At 42.7% G+C, this 15,845-nt stretch overlaps 1 protein-coding gene across 3 annotated transcripts in view; it reads left to right on the forward strand.

Moving 5' to 3' along the window:
• AGMO (alkylglycerol monooxygenase) overlaps positions 1–15,281 on the forward strand; it is a 339,051-nt gene extending 323,770 nt beyond the window's left edge. For 2 of the 3 annotated variants that reach the window (XM_059728961.1, XM_014603203.3), the window contains one exon: positions 14,519–15,281. In XM_059728961.1, coding sequence (XP_059584944.1) covers positions 14,519–14,599 — 81 coding nt within the window. In that variant the 3' untranslated portion in view covers positions 14,600–15,281. The remainder of the gene's footprint in view (positions 1–14,518) is intronic. The other variant, XR_009462637.1, reaches the window with a different exon arrangement.
• Positions 15,282–15,845: the final 564 nt, after the last annotated feature.

Consider the following 15,845-nt stretch of genomic DNA (forward strand, 5'->3'; position numbering starts at 1 on the left):
GCTTTTTGAAAGTTTTCAGTGTTTATGTAATCAGTACCAGAGTTGCCAGGGCTTATTTAAAACAGCTGGGTGCCTGCTGCTTCCCCCTCCCCCCTTTTTGTTGGAACTGCTGCCAGAACAGGTAGTCAAAAACGGAAAGTAGGGAAAAAATCAGGCATCTGTGCTCTCTCTCCGGAAAACAGCTGTGGCGTCCATAGGAAGCACTCATTTTTTTCCCATCAGTCAAGACTCTGGATACCCTTGGGTCCAGTTTTGGCAGCACTAGCCAAGAAGGATGCAGTTTATGGCTTAGAACTTATGAGAGAAACCATTCAGGCGGTCCCATCCCTGGCAGAACATTGAGAGAAATTCCCCAAGCTGCAAGCCACATGTGTGTATCTGACCTCTTATTAGCACACCATGGGAGAGGTTAACTATTGTTGAGACTCAAGGCATGTCTTTAACACACAAATAAAACAATACCAAGTAGCCTCTCCAAGGCACAAGTATACTTAGGATTTGGTGTCCTTTTAAATCCAGGAATCAAGGTAGAAAAGAATCTTTCAATGGGAGACATGATCTGTTCAGTAAAAATAGAATCTAGGGTGATTCTTTTAAAGTTTTCAGATTACCAGTATTATTGACTCTGTAGCTTGTAACTTTATTTTAGCACAAACATAGCCATGAGAGAGACTATGAGATAGATAGATCTGTAATCCACAGATTTTATAAATAGACTCCATATTCCAAGATATGGGATGGAATTAGGACCAGGACAGATCCTGCGGGTCCTACATGACATACCCTCTCACTTTGACAGCAAGCCATTAATAACTGCTTTTCAGTGTGGGTTTTTAACCATGTGAGCATCTAGCTTGTGGTGTTTTTGTTCAGACTATATTGTCCTAGTTTTCTTTTGAGACTGCCCTGTGGGACAATGTCTAAAGCCATACTGAAGACAGGGTAGATATACACCTATATAGACTAACTACATAAGATGTAGAGAGAGCTGAAGCTCACTTCATGGGCTGAAGCTCACTCCAGTAGATGCTGTGAATGGTTATGCAGCAAGCAGAGTATTAGAGAACAAGAGAGAAATTAGGATACAAACACAAGTGTGGGGGAGAGAGAGAGATTGAGTGAGAGAGAAAAAGACATAGGGGAGGCAGTGCTAGGAGGAGCAAGAAAGCAAACACTGCACCTATTGGAACAAAGGGGTCACAAAAGCTAATCCAGGCAATAAGATAAGAATCCAAAGTCTCTGTTTAAGCCATACTTAACATAACAATCATCCAGTTTGTGGATGATTTCTTGTTCTGCAGTTTCCCATTCAGACTGTTTAATTTTTTTTTATTTTTTTTTGCCTGAGAACAGCAATCCTGAGGTCAGCAATGGTGTGTCCAAGGAGGCTGAAGTGTTCTGCCACAGGCTTTTGTGTCTTTGCATCTGATTGCAGATTGGTGTTCATTCATTCTTATACATAAAGATTGTCCTGTCTGTCTAGTGTAGACAGCAGATGGGCATTGTAAATCAGTGGTGGTGCAGGTGCATATAATGTTGGTAGAGTTATAGGTGAAAGAACTTTGACTGTTGTTCTTCTCATAAAGTCCAGTGATGGACCTCATATGGTCGGTGTTGATGTGGGGACGCAGCAGGCATTTGGGTCCATTTCAAGGCCTGGCTCCTCAGTGAGGATGGGAGTTTGTTAGTCTGTTGTTTGAGAGACAGACACCATTTGAGGTTGTGGGGGCTGTCCATAAGTCAGGACAGATTTGTCCCAAAAAGCTACCTAGAGACTGTCATCCTTTTCCAGGAAGGGCTCATCATTAATGATGTGTCTTAGGCATAGGCAGCAGAAGCCCAGAGCTACCAGGGCTTAGCTCCCCAGAAACATGGAACAGTGGTAGCAGCGCAGAGCACTGCAGGGCAGCCGAGGCACAGGCTCTAGGTGGCTGTAGCAGGTGGAGAGAGGTACACACAGACACACAAGGAGCTAGAGATTGCAGGTGGCTGGGAACTCAGCCTGGCCCGGCCGTGTGTGAAGCAGCACCCAGCAGGTAAATGTGTGGATGGGAAGGAGTGTGGGAGCGAAGGGGCATTGAGGGGGCACGTTGAGGCCCCCACAGTGAGGGAAGGAGTGGGGCAGAGGCAGGGGCTGGGGTGAATGGGGTCCTGAGGTGAGCCTAGGCGGGTCCTCCAGGGGTGTGGGAGGGCTCCCGCTGCTGCATGCACCCCCAGGGCAGGCATGGGGGACATGTGCCCCTAGGATCTGTGCCGGAGTGGGGGCAAGCTGCTGCTGTGGGCTGGGCTCTGCACCCTACTGCCAGTGCCCTGGCAGCCATGCAATGCCACATGCCTCCTGTTGTGGGGCTGGCAAGGGACTTGGCGCAACCAGTGGATAGGAGGCACGTGGAGTGTGGCTGCCAGAGCACTGGCAGCAAGGTGCAGACCCCAGCCTGCAGCGGCAACCTGCCTCCACCCTGTGCACAGATCCAGGAGGCATGTGCCTCCCCCGGGGTGTCCACGTGGCAGGAGCCCCCCTCACGCCTCTGGACAACCTGCCCTGGGCCCTTGCCCCTGCCTTTGCCCTACCCCCTCCCTCACCAGGAGAGCCTCAATCTGCCCCTTCCCCACCTCTGCGCACCTTCTCATCCACACATTTACCTGTTGGACTGTATGTGTGTGTGTGTGTGTGTGTGTGTCTGTCTGCATGTGCCTCTGTGTGTGTGTGTGTGTGTGTGTAGAAGTATCTTTTAAGTTTTACTCAGCCCACCCAAATAATATTTTCTCCCTCCACCTATGGTCTTAGGTGTTCAAGCCGAGGGCTGTAGCTGATAACCAGAGGGATTCTGTTTTTCCTGTCCCAGGGTTGGTACTGTAGCAGGTTGGAGTGAGGTATGAGCCTGTCTTTGTTGATTTGAGTGGCTACAGTTCTGGGGCTGTATTGTAATTGTAGGCATCCCTGCTCCAGATCATTGAGGTGTTTATACTGGCATCAAGATATATTGCAGCTTCCCCTTTTCCATTACTTTTCCATTAGGCCAGTAATACTGCAGTAGAAGGAAATCAAATTGATTTAATGTGATAAAAAAGTTAATAGCTTAATCCATCTGAATTTGGCTATGCTCAGTGCTGAGAAAAATGAGAATATATGCTCAGTAGGCTATTGACATTTTTGATTTGGGGAGCTTCCCAAATGAGAATCCAAGAGACAAGACAGGGAACAGACAATTTTCTAAGAGCAAAAGTGGGGAAAGGGAGAGAGACTAAAAGCCAAAAAGAGAGCGGCTTTTCCAAGTATAGGGCTGGACACAGAACTGGACTGACTTCAGCACATTTTTCTCTGCCTTGGAACTTAAAAATAGTCACAATTTACTGCTCTTGGCTTCAAAAGGAGGTTGGCCAGCAGGCTGGGGTGTGTCCTGTCTATCTAAAATTTGGATATGTATCTTTTATGGCAAAAATTTCTCTAGAGAGTATCAATGAAATATATATTTCCCTTTTATTTCTTTCTTCCAAAAGTTTTTTTTATGCAAAGCAGACTGCTGGAAGCTCTTATGTTCTCTGTTTTTCAGTGAAATGCTTATCTTCTCCTAATAGCATTGGTTTGATGAGTAAACACAGTCTCAGTTGACCTTTTGCTCCTAACAATGTTCTCTCATGGTTTTCTTTGTAAATTTTTTTTTCTGGTGTTCATTCTCAGAAACTCCTTTCAGCTTTTCACTGCTTTATTCCTATCCACACGTTCTATTCCACCCTGCCATATTTAGTCACAGTAGCCAGCCTCTCCCCATTGCTTCTTTTTGACCTTTGCAACAAAGTTTTCCTGTTAGTGATCTAATGTCTCAGGGTGATAGTCTCTAGCTGGGAACTTTTTTCTGTCCAACAGGAATAGTCTTATTTTGGGGTTTGCAGCTTGTCATCTTTTTCTCAGCAAGGTAGACAAGATCCCAATGAACATTTTGTAAGCAAGCTGGATCAAGCCTCTCCCCAAGTCTGTCCCATTTCCTGCTTTACCAGGTGTATAGTTGCAATAACACCACTCTAAAATGAAAATATATTCACAAAATATGTTACGATTGCTGACACTATAGATTTTCTTTTTAAGGTTGGACACTGAGTTACATCATCCACTTGTATAGTGATCCCACTTGTTCACACACTAGGGTAATACTAGGTGGACATATAAATAAAGGGATTTGTTTATGTCCAGGTCTTTGGGGTTGCTAAGTAAATATTAGGTATTAGATGATTCACTCCCATGGGAAAAAAAGGGAACTGAATACTACAGCCCTAAAAAACTAAGATCATAATTAGCCAACACTTCTAACTCTCAAGGTCCAGCAATATACTTGCTTAGCCCTCTGCTGTATAGTGTTGCTTTTAAAAGTGTTCATTTCTTTCAAACTAAGAAAGGAATTTTGAATTTGACCAACTACCAAATCTTTGCACTGATTAAACTAAAATAAACTTCATATTTCTTCAATAAAGAAGGACAAACTGCTCCTTACACATAAATTACTTCATATAGTTATGAAATGGCATAGTTCTCTGCAGATGTCTGTTTTACCCTGTAAGTTGCATTTGAGTTGTAAGTGCCACAGTGGTGTGTATATAATTACACTACAGCTGTTGACAGGCATAAAAGTGAATGAGATGTTGCATTTAAATGGGTACATTTCCTGTATAATATTTAAGAAAATAAACTCCGCAGTTGAAATGGGCCTATTTCAAGTATTTGTTTTCTGCCACAAACAGCTACTAATAATGCTTCTAGTCTCACTTGGCCTGTTAACGCACAGCAGATTAAACCAGTGTGTTTGCTGCCTGAGACAGTAAACTTTTGCCTGGTTAATTCCTAGAAAAGCTGTATATTTGAATGCTTTGTTTTTTAAATCAACTCAGATTTCTGATTCTGTCAATTCTTCATCACTTTATAATCTTTGAATTTTAAGTGAAACCAAAACCTGAAAAATAAATATTTCAAAATAAACATGAGATATTTAATTAAGAAAACCTTGGTGAATTGTTGAACCATGATCCTAGAAAGAACCCTCTTGAGGTTTTCAAATTTGCTTACCAATACAGTAGATGTCTGTTAGTAACCATATGTTGGTGCTCTCTTATTCTTGTCCATTCCTGTTGTAGAAAATGTTGTGTGAATACATCCTAAGAAAAATGGTTGCATAGGAAATACTGCTGTGTGAACAGCTGTTGCTCTTATGAAGTGCCACTACAAATGGACATTTGATTATGTTTGCTGGTTATCCTAGTAAAAATTTAAAAACATGCTTTTTATCTTCAGTGAACATGAACTGGTTCAATGCTCGTTTCTTCTCATTAGAGTTATATTATAAGTGCCCCCAGGAAAAGATTTCATGGTAGCTGGAAAAACAGGAGGTAAAGTGTGAGTTGTTAAGAGCATGGTTGTTGGAGTGAATAGCCAGTTTTTATTATTTCATTGTGTATCTCGTGGTATTTAGTACTTTTCTTAAAGAGCTAGCTCTCAGAGCCATGTGATTAAGTTAGAAGCTCAGACTTAATTTGATACCAGTAGATTTCTAGGCCTTGTATGATCTAGAGATGGAGAGAATCTTTCAGGGAGCAGAGCTGGATGGGGCCTCAAGAGGTCATAGAAAAAAAGAAACTTGAAAATATAAACAGTAATAACTCAAAAAACAGAATTCAAATACCACCCTCCAAATTCATATTTTAAAAAACAAATCTTTTGATTTGGAACAATTTCTTGAAAATTTTAAAATTAGGCATTGGCAATACTATGAAACTTGCCACTTATTCTGATACTGTCCTAAACCATGGTACACAGAGTGAGCAACAAATTGTTTCAGAATTAAGTCTAGTGGAGCTGAAGACCACGTCACCTTCCTTGTTGAGATGGAGAATTGTCAGCATAGGTTTTCAAGTGAGTTGAGCAAGGTCACAGAGTATGAGGATAAGCTAAATCCCCACGTGTCTAAATGGTACATACACAGCTGTATAACTGCTATTTTTGGCACTTATATACTGAGTGGGATTTTATTTCACCCTGCATGCATACCTGCTAGAAGTAAACTAGAGGTAATGGTGGTGGTGGACGGCAGCTCTCTCATCTTTCATCCCAGTTGTGTAGTTGTTAAGGCACTTGGCCAGGGAAGCAGGAAACTTCAGGTCTAGGGGGTTTGAACCTGTACAATTCCAGCAAAATTCTCTAACCACCAGGCCATGAGCTAAGCCTTGCCCAGACCCCTCTCTAGCCCTCCTCTTGACGGTGGCCCATTTCATCTTGAATTTAAAACTCATTGAATTAACAAAGGGGCAAGCAATTATTTGGGCCCATGGGCCACATTGGCAGTTCTGGGCAGCTGCCACAGGCCAATAAGCACCCTCACTGCTCCACAACAGCCCAGAACCTGTGTGCCATGACGCTTCTCCCTCCCAACAGTGCAAGCCCTAGCCCTGACCCCAGCCTGCCCCACACCCACTCTAGACCAGCCGGAACCTGTGTGCACAGCCCTGACTCCGACCTGCTCTATGCCCACTCTGGACAGCCTGTCCACATTGAGCAGTGGCAGGACAGAAGCTACATCTCAGCTTGGGGAAAAAGTGGCCATCTCCCCTCACCACTACCAGGCCCTTCTTCTTGCAGCCACCTGGAGCCCGTGCCCGGGCTGTCCTGTGGCTTCTCTCTGCCACCATCACCGCTGCTTCCAGGCCAACCAGCAAGACAGTGGTGGTAGTGCAGAGGAGCCGCAGGGCAGTCCAGGTGCCTGCAACAAGAAGGGCCCAGCAACAGCGAAGGGAAGGGACTGCTTTTCCCGTGTGCCAAGCAACAGCTTCTGTCCAGCCACTGCTGCTACTGCTCAGTGTGGGTGGGTGAGTCCAGAGCAGGCATAGAGCTGGCCGGGGTCAGGTCTGTGAGTGCAGGTTCCAGACAGTTTGGAGCTGGTCAGTTCCACTGGGCCAAGTCTGAAGCAGGCCAGGACCAGGGCTCTGAGCACGGGTCCCCACCAGTACCATGGGGCTCGGGCCAGCAGTTGCAGCAGCCAGAAGGAGCTGCTGCTGCCTAGAAAGGCAGTTCATCTATGGAGCCAACCCAGCTCTGCTGCATGCCCAGGGAGTGGTCGGATGTGCCATGGGCTAGACAGCACCTGGGCTAGGCAAGACAAGGGACCCACCACAGGCCAGACAGAGTCCCTCCATAGGCCATATTTTGCCCACCCTTGGATTAACAGAACTGGGAAGGTTTCTGTCCTGCTGGAATCAAGGACCCAGGCTAGAACCCAGGGCAGGCATCCCTTCCAGGGGACTAGCTAGCCCACTGAGCCACACACTTTCTGGCTTGTGTGCTTCCTTCTGGCTGCACATCTCTCTCTCTCTTGTCTGCCCACTGGACCAGCTTGGAGATGACTTAGCCTGTTTTACAAACATATTTGATCTATCCTATTTTACTATGTAACAGCCCACTGAAGCATAGCCATACTGAGCATGCTCACTTGGCACATAAATACATGCGTGCACAGGGCTGAACCACAAACTGCGTATATATGCCCAAAACTGCAGCTTTATGGGTGAAGAATGCTATTAAGACGCATATGGGGAAATAGGAATTAGCCTTATATTTCTGCAGTATACTATTTACTGTTACTGTGTTAATGTAAGGGCTTACGCAGGCTCCCACTGAAGTCAATGGGAGTTTTGCCAGTGATTTTAATCAGAGCAGGAACTGGGCCCCCATTTGTTTGCCAGAATTAAGATGGACAATTTTGTGTGTCATTGTCCATTGGTAGGATTGCAGACCTGAGAGCAAGATGAAAGGCCCTACCCCTTTTTTCTAGAAAAAGGTGGTAGCAAAGAATGATATTGCACAGTAATCAAGTGATCTGAAGTGAATGCATATCAAGAAAAACATTATTGTATGAGTGTATGTGCATATGTGTTTGTAAATGAATGGATGTATAGGTTTATCCATTGCTGATTTTTAAGATATGATCAAAACTGAATTTGGATCATAGTGCACAAGGTTTTGGTTCTTATAATGTGTTTACAAACTATAACTCATATATTTGGACCATGTGCAGAAGTTATTTTTAATAGCTTTTATAAATGTATAAACAATTTTTTTACAGGATGGAGCCTCAGAGACAAATTTTATTACAGCTCAGAAAAGACAAGTTAATCTCCTGAAATCAAATTAATTATTTATTACATTACAAACCCCAGTTATTTTAAGATGAGTTAGGCAGGTTCTTTGAGTAGATGTGATATCTTTTTTTTTAGACCAACTGAGTAGTTGAAAAAAAGTTCTTAGCAACTTTGGGAAACAATCGCCCTTCTTCAGGCCATGGAATGAGGGATGCTAAAAGTGTGTCAGGTAAATAGGTAGAAATTAGAAAAACAAAAGGTGAAGCAGGGAAGGGAGGGGGGAAAAAGGACAAAGGTGAGTAAGGGAGACACTACAGTGGTAGTGATTCAAGGTAACAAAGAGATCTGTCTGAAAAAAGAAATAGCTGGAAATTAGGAAGACAAAGGGCAGAAAAGTAGGGAATGGGAGGGGAGAAAAGTTGGGGGAAAAGAAAAATGTAAGAGGTCAGTTCTGGGAGGTACCTGGTGAATCAGGTGTCAGGCAGGTTGTAATGTGTCATGAATCTAATGTCTATATTGAGTCCATGATTTAAGATAAGTTATGAATTTCTGGAGTGGTGTTAGGTGATTTGTACAGTACAGTACAGTATTCTGAAAATATATGTATTTTTTAAGAACAATCTTTATACTCAAGAAAATATTAAGATGTGAATTTTTTTTTTTTATTTGCTAGCAGACTGATGCAATTTCTAGTTTGTATGAAGTGCTGGCTAAATTTAATTATTGCTTTAATACAAGGTCATGGCATGAGTCTTAACAGAGTGTTTTGGTGTATATGTTTGCAGCAAAACAGTGATGGTGTAACTTCCTTTTTAATTTTTTTCCTTAATGGTATGATTCAAAATTGTACAAATGCAGATCCCTCATGAAGAACCAATGGCCTAATTTTTAAATCATTGGCCTAAATTGGAGGGAGATAGGTGTAAAAACTCTTCTCGGGTTTCTAGCTAAATTTGGAATAGGTTCAGTGACTTCAGGTTCCTTAGATATAAAAATAGTACTTAAATGGAAGTTAAGTGCCTAACTTCTAAAAAAAGAATTTAAATTGGCCCTGCTTCAGCAGCCTCAAAATTTGTTGGGTACCTGAACTCATTCACTGAGGACAGGGGGTGCTGAATCCCCAGCCCCTAGGCTAAATCCAGTTGATGGAGCCATGGCATCCAGTCCATGAGTCTGCCCACGGATTGAAAAAATAGGCAGCAGGAAAGCAGTGGCAATTGATATTGCCATCCCTCCCTTGCTGCCATATTCCCAAGCCCCATGCAGCTGAGTTGGAGCTGGAAGATGCCTCTGCCACCTTGTGGCCAGACCAGAGCTGGGCCATACACTCTGGGTGGCTAGGTTATGGCCAAGCAACACCCTCTCTTCCCACATGGCCAGATCAAGGCTGGGCTGTCTCCACTTCCCCTCATGGGCTGGGTTGGTGCTGGGCCAACTCATCTTCTCCCACACAGCTAGGCTGGGGCCAGGCTGTACCCTGCCCCCTCTGTGCATCTGGATCAGACCCCACCGTGCCTGCCCCAAGCACCAGATCAGGCCCACCAGCAGAATCTGGCCTGTGGACAGACTGGGCATCGCCCATCCAGCCTCTAGGGCAAAAAGGTTGAGACACTCAGCACCGTGCAGGAATTTGAGGATGCAGCCCTGATTCTCCAGAAATGTCCAGTATATGACAATCACAATTGTATTGCATCTTTCTAAGATTTACAAGTAAAATACAGCTTGAATTAACAATGGCATTGAGCTGCATTAATCTTGAATAAAAACCCTTGAAAAAGGTGCTTCTCCTCCCTTTTCCATCCTGCATGCTTCCGTTTTTTGAGAAATGAACTGCATACTGGAAAATATAAAGAGAAAAGGCTGCAGATGGAAGAAATAACCTCATCACACATACCCCCAAACTGATCTTCAGGTATTCTTCCAGCTTTCTGGTCACTGCAGTGCCAGCTTCTGAGGCCTTCATGCTTTCTATTCAGAGTGAATGACTACTTAGTTGCTGCTTGCCACCGCTGAGCCCCAAAACAGCACACCTGGAGGTGAAGGCACTTACTCTCCAAACCCTGCCTCCCAGCAGAGCTGCGTCAGTTCTCTTGCTCCTGTGTTGTATTTCTTTCCTTTCTTCTAGTTAATATGCCCCCCCCCCCAAAATGCTGTAGTATGTAGAAGCAAGAAAATATAATGTCAATGATCCATGTAACTATCTCAACTAATAAACTCAGTTTTTAGGGAATACCAGTCTATTGTCAGTAGCAATTGCTAAAATTAAAGGTACAAAACAGTTTCTATTGTAAATGTATTTTCACTGACTACAGCATTCTGACAGCTCATCTTGTGGGCTAAAATATTCTGTTTATGAGCACTACCCAGAGTTCATTTTTTAATATACTCTGGGGCAGTGAAAAAGTACTTTTCTCAAAAGAAACAAGAAGCGGGGAGGAAAAGGAATGCAATCAGAGCTATTTTTTTTAACAGACAATGTAAAATTTGGCTGAACTTTGAAAACAGACATGCAAATAATCAGGGCAAGGAGTAATGGACAGCTGGACAGGGATTGGGAGTTTCCAAGGGAATCGCTTGAAAAATGTGCAGTAGAAAATGTTACTTTGTAGCTTGGGTACTACACATGTGTATTTGCACAACTTAGGAAGTGCCCATTTCTAAGACACAGTTCAGCTCTTCAGTAGGGATGACTACCCTGTCATACCCTTTATTCTCCCCAAAGTGCTATTGTGTGTGTGTGTGTGTGTAAATATGATCATATGATCTCATAATTGGTTCACATGTCTTAGGCTTTGTAATCCTAAAATGGGCTGCTGTACCTAGAAAAAAAATTAAACCTGTAACCAGACACATCAAATTTCAGCTCACTTTCTCCAGTGTAGTTGTTTATACATCAACTTTTCAACAGCCAAGTAACCCAAAATTGCCACAATGCTGGAGAGCATAAGACACCTCAATTTTTGTATTCCCCAATGTTTTTTCAGCTGTGCAGGCTTATTGTTTCATGAATGTTTTACCTTGTGGTTAATACTGGTAAATCCTGACCTTGATAGGCATTGAATCAACATTTATTTTATTTTTTTTTTTTGTAGAATTGGGAAACGAAACAAGTTATGCAGAAACTCAGTGTGCAGTGTGTGGTTTTTCATTCTGACTGTAATAACCATAATTTGAAAGACTCCCCCACAAGCACTAACTGCAAGCTTTAACAAGCTCCTAATAAAGTGTTTAATTAAAAAAGAAGAAATTGCATCACCTCATTTTAAAAAAATATACCCAAGATGTCTTTTTCAGTTTCAGCATATAATAGCAATAACAATCTGAGCTGAGGACATTTCCTGAGGCTTAATGGCCTGTGGCTCTGCTTCAGGTGATCATCATCTCCCAGCAGTCATTAATCCCCTAGATATGCCCTACACTTCAGTCGTTATTATTTGAATGCATTTCTTCTGAAAATACAGTATTTCTGTATTTGATGGATCTTCCAGGAATAGGGATGATCTTATTAAAACTGGGGGTTTTAGTCAAAGAAACATTAACTATGACAAGGAGAAAAAACGGTTTCTGTGATAAATCTTTCCATGACTGTACCATGTCAATCACCAAGATATATTTGTCACAAATTCTCCCACCTGCTATGAATACAAAAAACAGGAGCTTCAGCTAATTATTTGTAGATCTCCACCTACCCCCACCATGGGGATTTATAGGCTTTGTGTCTGAGTACCTCACAAACAATGCCAAGTTTATTGTTGAAACACCATATAAGAAAAATAAATGTATTGCCATTTCCCAGCTGAGGTACTGAGCAATTTAGTGACTTGCTCTGAGTTTCACAAGAAGCCTGTAACAAGGTGAAGAATACAACCCAAATTTCATGAATTCTTCATACTCCAAGGTCTCAAACACCATCTTGTAGCTAAGGGATCCACTGGAAAAATCCCCTCCAATTGCTCTAGCTTCAGTGCAATGCCAGTATTATGAGCAATAAGACCAACATTTTAACCATTTTAATAACATTTAAGCTACTCAGCAGTCTTTAGGTCCTCCTTCATTGTAAAGAGAGTCTACATAATTACTGAATAGAAATCTTGAGCTATTACCTAGTGATGATTATAGTACTTAATGGCTGGAGAATGTTCTATATTGCAGCAGTACCCGGGAACTAAACACTTGTATGCCAAGCACTGAAAATAAAGCTTATGCTTGTCGCAGAGTGCAATCAGATTTAAGGCACTAAGGACCTGAACTTATTCCCACCGATATCAGTAAGATATTACCAGTTCCAAAAAAGAGGACACCTGTTGGGGGGACACCCCACTCCCAACCCACAGCCCCTGGCCCCTCAGTCCCTGCCTACAGCCCCCCCCCCCATCCCTGCTGCTGCCCCTCACTCCTGACCCACAGACCCCTGACCCTGCCAGTGACCCTCACTCCCAAACTGCAGTTCCCTGCCCCACCAGGCCATGCTGCTGCCCCTAACTCCTGACCTGCACCCCTCCATCCCTGCTAGTGCCTCTCACTCCCACCCCACAGCTCTTTGGCGCTGCCAGTGCCCCACACTCGCAACCCACAAGCTCCCCCTGCCCCTCCTGTGCCCTTATTCCCAAGCCACAGCCCCCACAGCCCCACTGGTGCCCCTCACTCCCAACCAACAGCCCACTGCTCCCCACCAGCCCTGTTGGAGAGAACCCCAACTGTCCCTCTCCCTAGCAGGCTGGAGGGTGCTGGCTCTGATTCATGTGGGCAGCGGTGAAGCAATTCCAGCCCTAGCGTAGGTGGAAAGGAAGAGGTGGGGAGGTCTGTGGCACCCCCTGGCCTGGGCTGGGGCTCCTGCACCGCACCAGGCAGCCTGGCCACATACCCCCCCTTCCCCTGGACAGCATCTCCTGGCTGCTTTGCCCCGTGTGAGCATGGGCACCAGCCCCTGTGTTGCTGCCTGTTCCCCGTTGCCATCAAAGGGCCCCCTGCCCCTTCCCCTGTTGGAAGGGCAGGCAGTTTCCCTCCTGCTCCCCCTGCACTGCCACAGTCCCAGACCCAACAGCCATTACCCCCCAGTGCCACCAGGCACCCACCCAGCCTCTCACACCCTTGCCCCAGACACACATATACCCCCACAACCCATACACTTACCTGCATCCAGCTGCCAAGTCTGGCCCCACCCCCCTGCCTGGCTGCATACCAGCCACGTGTGTGTGCACATGCAGATGCACATGATGCCCCTGCTTCCAATCGCCCTCCCCCTGCTCCCACCAGTGGAGCAGAGGAAAATCCAAGACATTTGTTCAGATTTCAAAAAAACAACCGGACAGAGATTGGAGGACCCAAAAAAAGGATACATGTCCAGAAAAACCCAGATGTATAGTAACCCTAAATAAGAGCTTTGCCTTTGTCTTGAGTGAATACAGAATCCGCTTCTTATTATTCTGTAAACATTATTTGTATTTATTACAAATGTGATGCAATTTTGTGTGGGGGTAAAAGGAAAAGAGTGAATGAGGGAGTGCGCTTGGTTTATAGATGTCATCAACGATACTGTTAGAACTGTGTGAATAACTGATATTTTTGTTTGCTGTTGAGCTGAGAAGTTTTTTTTAAAAGTCTTGGGTTCATGTGAAATTATTCTTTGTTTGATCTCTAAATTCATTTTAGTTAAAACAAATTTTAATTTGGGGGTGTTTAACCATTAATTATTATTAAATGCTGTTATTAAAAGTTGGCAATTTTCTAAATAAAAATAGTGTTCCAAAATTAAAAATTGAAATATTCTATTTAGAAAATAGAGAAACATTTTGAACTTTCCTATATTTGTTTTTTATCCCTTTGGTTTGTTTTGGCCAAACAATTGGCTGAATTCAACCTGAATTCAAAAAGAGTTTTGGTTTCCCCTACCAAGATGGAGGTAAATCCGCCATACTGAACCACATGAGCCTCAGCAAACGGCTTCTGGTGCCTGTAGCTCACTTGCAGCTACCTTGAGGATTTCTATAACGCACTTCTGTTTGCAATACCCGGAGACCATTTACCAGTGCCACACATCCATTTTGTGCCCAGTCTGCAGCACAACTGGTACTGTTATTGAAGTATTCTCTTATTCCTAGAAACTGAATCCTCTGAATCTGCTTTGAGCAGGAATGTGAGGAAGGTTACATTGCTGATGCCCAAGTTGTAATTTGACTACCTTTCACCAAGAATAAATTGATACAGCTATAAATACAAGCTATCAAAATTCTATCTTTCAAAAAGCAGTTGTCATAATTTAACAGTATGTCTGGTATACTTGTAGAGGTTTATCTTGAGGGTTCTTCATTTTATCTATTTACTAGAAGTGCTATATATTTATTTATTTAGTTTAAAAAGTTATATGATTTTTTTCATGATGTGCTTTATATTGTAGGTTTTATTTTCGCTCTGCATTGTGTTCTGGGGAGTGCAAATTATGAAGCAGCTGACCTCAAGCACAGCTAAGCGGCTTTAAAAGAGCAAATACAACAGCACTCTAATAATGGAAAGAGCACTTGGAATATGCTTTGAAGTTCCTTGGAAGAAGTTAACTATGCCTCTTACAGTAAAACAGTGATTTTTCATAAGCTAGGTAGGGTTCATGATTTTTAAATGAAGTTTTAAAAGATGCATAAAAGGACCATATGTTTTTATTTGATTTTTAATATATAATTTCCCCCAAATTTAAATGAAAGTTTCTTTTATTTTCTTTTCATGCTTTCACAGCATATTTTTTCACATTCAAGGGATCACAACACTCTTTTAAAAAGCCTGTAAAATAATAGCCTTTTATAATCACTTTATTAGTATGTAACCATATGTAAAAAGTATTCTTCAATAGAAGTAATTAAAATCATATCTGTTACCACCTGGTATAAAGCATCTGCCTGTCTCACCATAGAGGCCAAATTTGAAATTATGTGAATGTAAATTTTTCCATAATGCTTAAATTACAGTAGAATCTCAATGGCATGCCCAATTGTATGTTCATAACATATAGCTACATAAGGATGAATAGTTGAGACAGGAGATAATTAAAAACAGCATGATAAAATAACTCAAACTAGTATGAGTTGAAATTTCTTCAATAAAACTGGCTGATATATGTGGTGTATAACTTGGGTTTGCAACTTGAATTAAACTGCTTAGGAAATATACCTGTGTGTGCCAATGATTTTAAGGACTGATTGTGCTGACACTTAGCATAGTCCCATTGACTAAAATTGTTCATGTGACAAAGTGCTTCCAGGATCAGGCCCTTCATTTCTAGTAGTCTCTTGACAAAGTGATCCCAGGAGAGATGCATCTACTGGGAGGTGATGTGGAGTGTGTGTCAGTTGATATAGGAAAATTGAATAAAAATGGAGAAAGGGAGTCTCCAAACAGCAGGACTGGCAAAAATACTGGAGTTAGGTTGTTTTTCTTTCCTCACAGTCTTCCAACTTTTCTTTGGTTCCAAGATTTGAAAAATGCTTAAAAATCAGGTAGCTAAAAACTTTAAACTGCTTTGCAACCTTCAAACTAGTAATATAATCTGGATAAAAATATCATGATATTGTAAACACTTTTCTCTATAGTTTATAGTTTATTTTCTCTATGATTTATTAACAGAAATCACTGATGTGGATTCTTACCCTGCCTTTAGCTACCCTGAATTTTCATATTTGGAACCAAAACTTGAACACAGTATGGCCATGCCTAACACCAGTGCCCTCAAACAC

This window comes from Alligator mississippiensis, chromosome 5, assembly GCF_030867095.1.
Source record: "Alligator mississippiensis isolate rAllMis1 chromosome 5, rAllMis1, whole genome shotgun sequence".
Taxonomy (NCBI): Eukaryota; Metazoa; Chordata; order Crocodylia; family Alligatoridae; genus Alligator; species Alligator mississippiensis.